Source organism: Amphibalanus amphitrite, unplaced genomic scaffold (genome assembly GCF_019059575.1).
Source record: "Amphibalanus amphitrite isolate SeventyFive unplaced genomic scaffold, NRLGWU_Aamphi_draft 000678F_arrow, whole genome shotgun sequence".
Lineage (NCBI taxonomy): Eukaryota > Metazoa > Arthropoda > Thecostraca > Balanomorpha > Balanidae > Amphibalanus > Amphibalanus amphitrite.
This window is the reverse complement of record NW_024882172.1, coordinates 58031-70812: the sequence shown is the minus strand read 5'-3', so window position 1 is coordinate 70812 and position 12782 is coordinate 58031. Positions and strand designations below refer to the sequence as shown.

The window sequence follows — 12782 nt, the reverse complement described above, 5'->3', positions numbered from 1 at the left end:
CGCTCTCGGCCCGCCTGACCAGCCACGGAAAGAACGTTCGGCTCTCGTTCTACTAAATAAATGTCATATTTGTCAGTTTAACTGTCCACATCGCTATTAAAGTTATTCAGGATACCTGTGAGGAAAATTCATTGTTCTGCTTGATTTACAACATGCTTTAATTTACATTTTTGTTATACATGTTTTGTTCCATCCAGCTGCGCTCAGTGCCCGCGCAGGTGAAGTGAGCGGGGTTTCACTGTCAGAGGCTGTACTGGTGACAGCTGCTCGGCCGTGCGACCGGTCAAAGGTTACCCTGCCCCACCGGGCGCTACCCCCACTCCACCCGAGCTGAGGCCGGTGCAACCTCTGACATTTCAGCGCGGCCAATTTTCCTTATATGGGCATGATACCAAGCTCAATTGAGCAAAGTAGACATGAACAAATGCAAATTAATGCATGATGTGAAGATGACCGAGCAATGAATCCTGCTCATGTATCCTGAATATCCTGCTCATGTATCCTGTATCCTGAATAACTCAAGTACCGACTTGAATCGTTAAACTAACAAATATGACGCCCGTTTAGTAGAACGACAGCCGAACCTCCTTGCCGTGGCCGGTCAGGCGTGCCGAGAGCGCCGGGTCTGCGAGTCGATAAGGGTCATTTCACGCTTCTGTGTGGCCGACTTTGGTCCATTGTGACACTGAGCTGTGTGATTGCGCCTTATTGTCGGCTGTGGGAGACGCATATTAATGTTAGGAAATATTGCTTCGCTAAATATTGTTCTTTTGGCGTTCAGCTTTCACTGGAACTCAAAAATACATGTTTATGTTTTCAAGAATGTCCGGGACAGCCCGTTGAATAAAAAAATATAAAGTTTTTACAAAAACGCGATTTTCAAAAAAGGCCATCGATCGATTTTGATAAAAATTACATTTTTTGGATTCAGCTCACCGTCAGCTTTCGAATGGTATATATCGTTTCTTTTGAGCCTGAGATGACCTTCCGACGAACCGTGTGCGCGTGTTAACTCCTCCAAGAGCAAGACAGGGGAGGTTGGAGCAGGGCCCTCCTTGGCTTTGTAGGGGTTAGAGCTGCCACTGGAATAGGGAAGCAATCTTGGATGAGTTTAGCGGTGTTAGGAAGTGCGACTGGAACAGACCCAGTGTCTACTGTCTAGTCCCTCTTGGAAGTATCGGTGCACTGATGGGAGGGCGCCACCTGTCCCAGCCGCAGGTGAGCGGAGTTTGAGTCGCTGAGCGCACCGAACGGTGCCTGACGCGTGACAGTAGCCGGCGGGGCGGGGCGAGGGCGAGGAGGGAAGGGAGAGGTAGTCGCCATCCAGTAGGTAACTTGCGATGGCAAATATGTGTGGTCGACGCCATTGGTTTCGTTTGAGCTGGTATGACCAAAGACCTACCAATAATTTTGGCGCTGTTAACTATATTCGCGGAATGGTGTGAGAGTGTTTTGTTTCCTAAAATAAACCATTAGAGCACTACCAATAAAGTTCTAAAAAGTAAGCCTTGGTAAATGGAAGTCATCCGACCCGTAAAAATGGCTGGAAACTCGACCTTATCCTATTAAGTGACGTACTTTCCTATTTACGGCATTTGGCAACATGCATCATTCAGGATGCTGGTGGCCTGTCGGCAAATGCCCATCCGAGTCGACGAAACGATTCATGGGAACGTCTTTATACAATGGACTAAAAGGCGAAAAATGTATTGTGCATGTGATAGCCGTTTTCTGCATCGTGGTCATCCATAAATTACGTTACGCATAAGGGGGAGGGGGATTTCGACCGAGCGTAACGATAGTGTAGGGGGAGGGGGGCTACATCGTAACGTTACAAAAAAACATCACTTAAATTTAGTGATCGACGCAGGCGAATAAATCAGTTCGTACGCAAATGTACCGGAGAACTGTAAACACCATCATGTGACTACACCCTAGCCTCGCAATGCATCAGAAGATCGTGGGATTTGTGCCTTACAATTGAGCAGTTTGGTCGGTTTCAGTGTAAAAGAATGTTGTGCGGAACATGATACCTCATAAAAAGCGAGAACAGGGAAGTTTTTTTACGTTACAAGGTCATTAGCGTAACAAGGGGGAGGTGGTTGGAGCTAGCGTAACTTAACCCTCGCCGGACCTATTGGTTTTCTACATACGCGCCGGCCGAGGGGGGCGGGTACGACCCCCCTCGCCGTTTCGCCCCTGGTGGAGCTAGCGCGTCGCGGAAAAACGAGCGTGTGCGCCGTTGCGAGACGCAGAGATTGGTACCCGATTTTAAGGTCCTAGGTTTGGTCAACGGGTGACCTCTGAGGTCAGGTCAAGTGCCCCAAGGTACGTTTCAGTTTTTGGTGAATAACTTCGCAAAAAACGGTCGCAGAGCGCCGATTTTGGCAGCATCGTGTTCGCCTCGCTCAGGCGCGTCGAATGATATACTTTTTGTTTGGGTCAGGTCAACTTAGGGTGTTGACCTCAGGCCAAGGTCAGGTCAGTGCCCCCATGTCACGAACTTGGTCGAAAGAGGTCATGTCGCATATCATTTTATTCGGCAGGTCTTCCTGAGTCCATTGGTGGCTTTCCCGACTCGCTAGCTCAATTTGATCTGGAGTTATTGACGAAAAACTAATATGACCTTGATGACGTCATAAATGACGTCACGCAAGGTCAACATTGCAAAAGTGACGCGTCTAACCTTGCAGGGAGTGCATCAAATCACGATTCTGTGTGCTTGAGATAGTTGGAGATCGCTCCCGGTGCCAGAATAGCAGTTTTTATTTTCCCCATTGACTTATAATGGTGAGGTCACGAAAATGACCTGACCTCATATGACCTTTAGGAAAAATCCGAGATATGCAAGTTGTGAGACTCGTAATGGATACTAGATCCTGCAAGTTTCATTCCCCTGTGACATCTCCTCTGGCTGTGGGGGCGTTGCGAAGTTGCGACATCTGAACACCGTGCAGAGGTTCACTTATGACGTCATAGGTCAGTGACCTGACCTGACCCGAAAATGCGGTTGGTGTCAAAAGATCCGGCTTGATTGAAAGGTCAGGTATGCCAAGTTTCAGCTCTCTTTCGCCAGCGTGTTCGGAGCTATCGCGAAAAAAACTTTATGGGGGGGCGGCACCCGCCCCCCCCCCCCCTCGGCCGGCGAGGGTTACCTAAACCCACTAAGATGAACAATGAACATTTTAGCTAAGCGATCATGCTCTGTTTTTGTTTGTATGTTTCGTAGATAATGCCGAACGTGAATGCTGGGCTAGATGTGACAATCGTGCAGTTTGGGTCAGATAGCCATCTTTTTACGCACGATCATTCAGACATCCGCCAACCCAAATTTACTCTGCATCAGGTTATAGTGTATTAACTTTTCATGGTAATCATCACGCATTGATAACACTGGGGTTCATGTAAAAGCAATAGTAAAAGCATTGTGCCACTGGAGAAAGCGACATTTAAAGATCCGCGAAACACCAGCTCACCGTGGATTTGTTCCACCGAAACTGCGCTGTCTTCCCCCAGTTTATTGGTGGAACCTACTCCCGCATCAGGCCATCGATCCCAGAACCACAGCCGGCTGTTTAGGGCACTGTAACGGGCGTGGTGGGAGGCGTAGTGGTGGTGGGAGCTGGCGTGGTGGGGGTGGTCGGGCCCGTGGTGGGAGTGGACGGAGCCGGTGTCGGGGCCGGGGCCGGGGCCGGACCTCTGAAGCCCGGCCTGAGGAAATTCCTGAGGAAGTTCCTCCAGAAGTTAAAGAAAAGCTGCTGCGATTTGGCTCCTCCGTCGACGGTGGAGTTTAAGAACACCTCCACATCCTCCGGCGTCGTGATGTTGACCAGCATGTCGCTGGAGATGTTGAACGGGTTGTTGCCGATCTCGATGGGACCGGCTGCTGCTCCCAGACATCCGCGCAGCTGTGGAGACATCAGACGGAGATCATTGGGCCATTATAGCTAGACAATGAAACCCAAACGAATGCGATGGAAAATGTTACTAACAAATAACAATTCAAATATTTAACATCTGCAACGTACGTTTTGCTTTGAACATCGACCGAAATGAATTCATGTGTTATAACCAATCGTTAAAATCAATCAGCGTGGGATCTGCTGGATCTCTAGTTTTACACACTGCAACGAGAAGACATCGCTGCTACTGTGCATTCTCATTTAGGGACTCAAAAGAAGTAAAAGAAAAGCAATTTGTGAAAAGTCAGCTAAAATGGGGATACCGGATAATTGTTAATTTTTATATCTATCTCGCGTTTACATTGTTCATTAGCCCTTGCTAGAACTAGAAATGATTGATGCCTTCTAAGATTTAATTTTTACGTGTACTGTTTCTGGAGATGATTTCTCGAAAGCTTATGCCGTTTTTCGCTGCTCGGCTGAGAAGCGATGGCTCCGTCCAGCAGTGCGTAGAAATTCGTGTCGTCCAGGGGCGCGAGGGCTGCTGCCATTGGTGATAGTTATGCTTTTCACCGTATGAACGCTGCCAGCTGATTGTGAACATCTGATCAGTCGCTAAGTATCATTCAGTGATTGGATCCCCTTGTGTAATTTGGGCTGCCTGCAATGTAGCCGTCAACGTAGGTGTGTGCATTTATTAGCGTGGATCGACACAATGTGATTATTATATAATGAATATTGTGTCATTGCGGCTCCCCTATCGAAATACCTGTTTTGGTCACATGACTAAACTGCGGCCAGCGGCCTTGTCATGCGTGCTTCTAACAGTTCGCCCGTTTTACATAATCCTCCTTTATTACATAATCCCCGGTTATTTCGTGTTGCGCATCAGCGCATTGCACATGTGACTTCCGCTTCAAAGGTAGAATGACATGGAATCTGGATGGTCCGATGCGCTGCCAGTGCCCAGTGCCATTGTCTGCACTCGACTCCAGCGCGTGCAATCGGCCGGCCAGTTATGTTAGATAAAAACGTAAACAGATTGATGATCAAATCTCATTTGGTTATTTAATTAGCGCCCGGGTGGGGGTCTCAACCAACTTTGCCATGATGGGGGCCTAATACGCCCCGGGGCGTAGTAGGTTACACGAGGTTATCTCGAAAAGTGAGAAAGCTAGAGAGCCGCGGGGAAAACAATAGGTAGCTCGCTATAAGATCTTTCAGAATCATTCGGGTCATTTTTCAATCAGGTCATCGCTGAGGTCACTGGAGGTCACCAAAAGAAAAATTATCACGAACAAATTTTCCCAATTTCGATTATTGTTCACCAATCGACACGTTACTGGGTAACGAATAGGGCTACATCGCCGCGGGAAGCGCATTCGATAGCTCTTTCTGAGTAATTTTCTCAGATTTGACGTACCTATAGTAGTGCCAACGGGTGGGCCTCCAGAAGGCAAAAAAAATGAAAATAAAATTAAACGTTTTGCGGAACACGTTTTCTGCAATATCTTTTGACGACGCCAACATTATATAAAGTCGATTTTACCGGCACCGTTTACGGAGGTCTATGGTTGACCTGAAAAGGTCAACTTCACAATCCAATCTTAGGTAAAGGTCAAAGGAAATGCCATGCTGCATGTCAGTCGATTCGTATCTTGGAGATGAACACATGTAAGATGTTTTCATCGCTCTGGTAATGCCTATCTAAAGTTTGTTGTCAAAACTGGTCAAAACCAGTCAAAACTTTGTTAAGGCTGAAACAGACTCTTTCCGCATTCAGGAAATCGCATGCGAGAGCCTATTCAAATACATTATAATGCTTCCCGCATCAATCGCATCCGGAAGGTGCGTGCGATTGGTGCGAGCGTGCTTCCATGTATTTGAATAGGCTCTCGCATGCGATTTCCTGACTGCGGAAAGAGTTTGTTTCAGCCTTTAGAGTCCTAGAGAGACCTATAGACATGCAAAAGCATTAAAACATCCTCCCCTTCAGCGGGACACGGGTTCATAAGTCGCCAGATTTTACCACAGGTCAACATTTTTCATTTGAAAAAATCAACTTCCAATTTTTTCACTAAAAGTGTTACGAAAACAGACAAAACAAATGCTCGATTATTTAGGTGAAGGAAGGAACCGCTCAGCAAACGTAAGTGCATTTTTATCCCATTTTCAATCAATATTTGTTGACTACCCTACCTGCACTGCGAAGGCCATCGACAGAAGGACGGCGGTCGTCGGCCTCATGTCGTCGTGTCGGATCTGTCTGAGGTCAGGTCCCAGGTCGATTTGCAGAGCTGTGGTGATGCTGGCTGGGCAGTGGATGTCCGTACTGGTCTCCTGTCCGTGGCCGACTGCGCGCTGCTGATTTGACTGTCGCCCTGGCAGGGTGTGAAGGGAGTCGCCCCGCCATATCCGACCCCTCCAAACTGGCGTGGAATCCACACTGCGGAACTACATGGGGGAGCGGTATGCCCCACAGCTAACTCCAATGGCATGTCACCGTCGCTTATCCCCGCTGATCGTGTATTGCTCGCAGCGCTGTGACAATGGCACCGATTGTGAGTCACTACTGCCCGGTGTAACCGGGGTGCATTGCGCTCTGCTGGGTCACCCACTGATGTGGGAACCCTCCCTCCCCTCCGGAGGGCGGCAGCTGATTCAGAGCAGATCTGACCGATCCCCGTCGCACTGCTGGTAATTGCTGGATCTCGTTAACTGTCGCTAAACAGCAGGGTGGGGTCATGACTCTCCAGTCTCCCCTCGACCCGTCTGCGATGTCCTATTGGTGTCGGTGACCTCTGTTCCGACGTCCTGTGGGCTGTGACCTCTGGTTCCGTGTTTGTGTCCTTTACTAATCTCCCCTTGCGTCCCGCCCTGGGGCGGATGGGAGCCGTGGCTTGAAATCTCCCAGAGACACGCCATGGTGACTAAGTGTTTTTATCTTCCATTAAGGCCGGGGTGGTTTGCTTTTTACCCGCGCCCTGTGGGGTTATCGGTGGACCCTGCCACTGCACTTGTAGTGTAGGGGGAGGGGGATGGGCGTTTCGTCTCCCTCCCCTCAAGATTTCGGAAAGTTACCGACCGATTTTCAAAGTTCAAACGGTGTCTGATAGCGCCCCACCGGGGAACTAGCTTGTGACCGAATTTCATTGACCTAGGTCCAACCGATGACGTCACAGGTCACAACCCAATCTTAACAATGCCAGGAATAGGATTTGGCAGCACTTGCCGGAGTTACCGTCAATAATATTAAATGTATTCGTTGATTTACGTTCAGCTAAGCTCGTCGAATGTGTTTAATGCGTGAATGATTATGCATGTTGCATGACTGAATGAATTAATGAATGTTCAAAGATTATGAATGTTGCCAAATGCCGTGAATGCGCGTACTCACGGCATTTGGTTAGATTGGGTCCCGTAGTCAAAGGTCACATTTTCACCGTTTACAGGCATTCTAAGAATATATATTCCCGACCGGGGCTGGGAAAATGCGTTTTATTCACCGAGGTTTTTGTGCGGAGGACCGAGTGCCGGTAGGCACGAGGTCCGTAGCCAAAAACCGAGGTGAATAAAACTGCATTTTCACAGCCCAAGGTTGGGAAGAGATTTACCACATGCCGTACCGGCGCAACAGTTAATATCATATTCATTTGGTATTATATATTATATTCTTAATATGGTGTTAATATTCTATTAATACTATGTTCATATTTATAGTCACCGCGATTATTTTTGGTGTTTTTCATTATTGGGCGGCGCTGGCCGTTGAGTATGAAAGATGAAATTCCTTACTTTTCCCTTATTTAGGGATTGAAAAAGCTGAGGATGAAGATGGTGAAGCGCCAGAAGTTAGAATAAACTATAAAGATATGGAGTCCAGCAGGAGTGAGGAAACCGTGAGGCGTGAGGAAAACTGAAAATTGGGTGAAACGCTGAATCAAACGCGTCTTAGATCCCAGCTGGAACAATATCCAAATGTTTCATTGTGGCTCGTTAAGATGCTTCGCGCATTTAAAGTGTTCGTTTTTTGCGTGCATTATGTTGTAATAATGAGTAGGTACTCTGACCTTGTTCTGCAGCAATAAATACATTGGCATTGGAACGATACCTACCCTTGTTTAGTTGAATTACGTTGACAGCAAAAGTAAGTGAAAACGCCGTCACTTAATTTTGCTCACTTCTGCTGTTGCTGTTAGTGAACACACAATCCGAAAATATCTTCTTTGGATTTGGTTCTTCCGCTCAGAATATTCAGTAAAACTTTGTCTGGGAAAATCAAAAAGCCCTAGGGCCGAATCGTTTCCCAAATACCTTCAACATTAGCCGAGGCGGGCCGAAGCCATTTCCCAAATGCACGTGCTAATGTTAAAGGGATATCTCGGCATGTGGTAATATATATTCCCGACCGGGGCTGGGAAAATGCGTTTTATTCACCGAGGTTTTTGTGCGGAGGACCGAGTGCCGGTAGGCACGAGGTCCGTAGCAAAAAACCGAGGTGAATAAAACTGCATTTTCACAGCCCAAGGTTGGGAAGAGATTTACCACATGCCGTACCGGCGCAACAGTTAATATCATATTCATTTGATATTTTACACTTTAATCTTAATATTGTGTTATAGTTCGTTTTTTTTAAGTTTGCCCCTCACTGTAAACGTCTTTTTGAACATAGCACGAGAATTGCTAGCTGAATTACTGAGAAAACTGGTTGGCGCACACTGATTTAACCAGATTTCACAGACGATCAATTTCATCAAATTTATTTACTATTTCACAGACTCGTAAATCGTATCTGTCAATACCTACAGCCCCACAGGGATAGACGACTTCTCAGGAATTATGTCTGAACTAATAAATAAATTGCACGGCGCTTAACATAACGTTAAATCGTCGGTGTTCAAAACTTATTTTTGAAAATATTATTCATATCTACAATACAATGTGCGCTAACCAGTTTTCTCAGTAATTCAGCGAGCAATTCTCGTGCTGTGTTCAAAGAGACGTTTACAGTGAGGGGCAAACTTAAGAAAAACGGACTATAATATTATATAAATACTATGTTCATATTTATAGTCACCGTGATTATTTGTTTGTGTTTTTCATTATTAGGCTGCGTGCCGTTGAGTATGAAATGTGAAGTTCCTACTTCCCCCTTATTTAGGGTTTGAAAAAGCTGAGGATGAAGATGGTGAAACGCCAGAAGTTAGAATAAAGATATGGAGTCCAGCAGGAGTGAGGAAACCGTGAGGAAAACTAAAAATTGAGTGAAACGCTGAATCAAACGCGTCTTGGATCCCAGCTGGAACAATATCAAATGTTTCATTGTGGCACGTTAAGATGCTTCACGCATTTAAATTGTTCGTTTTTTGCGTGCATTATGTAGAAATAATGATTATTCCGACCATGTTCTGCAGCAATAAATACATTGGCATTGGAACGATAACCTTGTTTAGTTGAATTACGTTGACAGCAAAAGTATGTAAACACGCAGTCACTTACTTTTGCTGTTGCTGTTAGTGAACACACAATCCATAAATATCTTCTTTGAAATTGGTTCTTCCGCTCAGAATATTCAGTAAAATCTTGTCTGGGAAAATCAAAAAGCCCTAGGGCCGAATCGTTTCCCAAATACCTTCAACATTAGCCGAGGCGGGCCGAAGCCATTTCCCAAATGCACGTGCTAATGTTAAAGGGATATCTCGGCATGTGGTAAATGTGTTTTAAAATCGAGTAAAAGGCATGGTATTGAAAATCATTACTTGTCCAAGCACAAGTTATTACGGAGCGAGCGAAGCGAGCGGAGTCTTTCCTTAGATTAACGGAAATTTCTGAGTATGAGCGGCCGGCCGGCCGGCCGGCCGGCCGGCCGGCCGGCCGTGCGGACGCTTTTGCGAGGCTTATATCTCAGCAACCACTTGACCGATTTACACGCGGTAATTTTTGTAGGGTAGCTTCATTCCTTCTACCAAGTATTGGACTATTCCCGATGCGTGTGGGTGACCCCTTATGCACGTGCCACGTGCAAAACGAAGAGGTGTCAGTTTTGTAATTGTTGCAATATCTCGGTAACTACTTGGCCGATTGCGCTGAAAGTTGGCATGTAGGTAGGCACCTACTAGGCACTGCATATCCATGTGCCAGAGTTGGGGTGCTGCTGCACGTGCGCACGTGCAGGGGTCATTTCCAGATCTCGAGAACGGCTGGACCGATGGCGCTCAAATTTGGTACACGGTTAGGGACCAGTTAGTAGGGTGCCGTGCACAAGTCAGTTGGGACCCATTTTGCACGTGCGCACGTGCAGGGTGCCGCTCCCAGATCTCGAGAACGGCTGGGCCGATTGTGCTCAAATTTGGCACATCGCTAGAGACCGGTCAGTAGGGTGCCGTGCACAAGTCAGTTGGAGGTACCCCTCGAAATTTCGCACGTGCAAGACTCACCCCCTCGCTCGCTCCGTTAGTCGCCCCAAAAGGCGCTATACTGGTTACAGAGCGAGCGAAGTCTTTCCTTAGATTAACGGAAATTTCTGAGTATGAGCGGCCGGCCGGCCGGCCGTGCGGACGCTTTTGCGAGGCTTATATCTCGGCAACCACTTGACCGATTTACACGCGGTAATTTTTGTAGGGTAGCTTCATTCCTTCTACCAAGTATTGGACTATCCCCGATGCATGTGGGTGACCCCTTATGCACGTGCCACGTGCAAAACAAAGAGGTGTCCGTTTTGTAATTGTTGCAATATCTCGGTAACTACTTGGCCGATTGCGCTGAAAGTTGGCATGTAGGTAGGCACCCACTAGGCACTGCATATCCATGTGCCACAGTTGGGGTGCTGCTGCACGTGCGCACGTGCAGGGGTCGTTTCCAGATCTCGAGAACGGCTGGACCGATGGCGCTCAAATTTGGTACACGGTTAGGGACCAGTTAGTAGGGTGCCGTACACAAGTCAGTTGGGAGTTGGGACCCATTTTGCACGTGCGCACGTGCAGGGTGCCGCTTCCAGATCTCGAGAACGGCTGGGCCGATTGTGCCCAAATTTGGCACATCGCCTAGAGACCGGTCAGTAGGGTGCCGTACACAAGTCAGTTGGAGGTCCCCCTCGCAATTTCGCACGTGCAAGGCCCACCCTCTCGCTCGCTCCGTTAGTCGCCCCAAAAGGCGTTATACTGATGCTAATTGAGGTCACTTATACCAAGTCAGGTCACTCAGGGTCACAATATGAACAAGCGTCGTGTGATGCGAGATTTATGGTCCATTTTACATGGCAGATGCGATTATGTGGGTTAGGGGACCATTGGGACCAGTTTAGGTTACGTTCTGGTGAAGGTCCGGTCAAAATAAGGTCAAATTTCGAAGTAGATATTTTTGCATGAAAATGATATCGATTCACGCAGCCTGTCACGTGGAGTCTAATGATGGTATTTGTTTTGCGCTACGTAGTCTAGAACGGATAAAAATTGAGTTTGAAAATTTTGCGTCATCAATTTGGAGCAGTTTTTCGCCATAACGTAGCAAAAAAGTGATACCGATCTCAAATTTGGTATGTCGATGGAAGAACTTGGTTATGACTTATGATGATGATGATGATGCCATATTTGTATTTCGTACCAACAGAGGTACAGCCCTCAGCAGACTGCGTGGTAGGTATTCTTTTTTCGACAAAACCGATAATAGCTCAAAGGCTATGCTATCCGTCGGTCGGAACTCATTGCACATAGATGCGCCATGCTCCACTCCTTTGATTAGGTCTACCTCTAAACAAACTATACGCCTTGTGTGGCAATAAAATGCAAAAGTATGTTTTGGGGGCAAATATAAACTTTTGGGTTTTGTTGCCGAACTAGATGGAAAATGAATACGGTGATGATGCCAACCTAAGGTACGGAGTCTCACGCGTCTTGCTGTTACGATTTTCGAGTGACCGATAGCATGGTATTCGCGTTATTATCGTTTTTGTTGAAAAAAGAATACCTACCACGCAGTTTGCAGAGGGCTGTACATGCATAATAGTCATAATATTATATTTTATATCTCGGTTATATTATATACCTATCTCGTTTTTTCCTAAATTTTGAAAATGTTTGGGATATTGAGGACATTAGGTATATCCAAAAAGTTACTTTTTTGATATTAGGGGTCAAAGTAAAGAAAAAACTCTGAAATTTGAGATACCTATCAGTTTTATGGCCCTGATAATTCAACACGTTTTATGCCGAAACATGTTTCTGTATCTTCAAAGCTGTAGGTGTGACAGCTCTTCCCTCGAAACCTTTAAACGTGGAAAATGGCAGAACATCACGTCATTCTGACGTGATTTGTGGCCAACCTATCATAGCCTTTGGATTTTTTTGCCACAACGTGTAAAATTGATGCCAGGAGGGGTCCTGAACGTTTGGAGGCGGTGTCTGCTGTAGTTTTGGAAATATCTAGGTACGGAAAAGGAGAGGAGGCGAGGCCGTTTCGCCCCCTTCCCTACGGGGCGCAGGTTGCAGACATGTGCATGGATCCAATAAAATGGATCTGGGATCTGATCCCATGGATCCTGATCTCGGATCCGACGGGATCATAGATCCAGCTCTGTAATTTATCGAGAGATCGTAGGGATCATAGATCCGAGTCTCATTTTTTGCTTGAGATCCAGTGAGATCATTGATTCTCACTTATTTTTTGTCAACACATACACCTATCCCAAAAAAGCACTTGTTTCAACTCACAAACGTTCTGTTTTATTTTAGTGATTTTATGTGATCACACGTCATAATCCATAGTTATGTGTCACTTATTGGCATAGAAACCCTTTAAAACATGGTTTCAAATGTGTGCATGGTGGGATCCACTCAGATCATAGATCCATGTTCTTAATTTATCGTCAGATCATATGAGATC

General features: G+C 46.4%; 2 protein-coding genes across 2 annotated transcripts in view; one reads left to right on the top strand and one right to left on the bottom strand.

The window, feature by feature from the left end:
* LOC122364461 (protein Star-like) overlaps nt 1-12782 on the top strand; it is a 43619-nt gene that overhangs the window by 17828 nt on the left and 13009 nt on the right. The gene's annotated exons all lie outside the window — the stretch shown is intronic.
* Nucleotides 3342-6356, bottom strand: LOC122364467 (dihydrolipoyllysine-residue acetyltransferase component of pyruvate dehydrogenase complex, mitochondrial-like). Its single transcript, XM_043334844.1, has 2 exons — nt 6102-6356; nt 3342-3908 (listed from the first exon to the last, which is right to left on the bottom strand). The coding sequence occupies exons 1-2, from the start codon at nt 6147-6149 to the stop codon at nt 3576-3578; spliced, it is 381 nt and encodes a 126-aa protein (XP_043190779.1). The 5' UTR covers nt 6150-6356; the 3' UTR covers nt 3342-3575.

Bases quoted from the DNA above. Each gene is read 5' to 3' on its own strand.
- LOC122364467 (XM_043334844.1), bottom strand. From the start codon at position 6,149: ATGAGGCCGACGACCGCCGTCCTTCTGTCGATGGCCTTCGCAGTGCAG. The intron at 3,909-6,101 runs GTAGGGTAGTCA...ATGTCTCCACAG, and splicing joins CGATGGCCTTCGCAGTGCAG to CTGCGCGGATGTCTGGGAGC.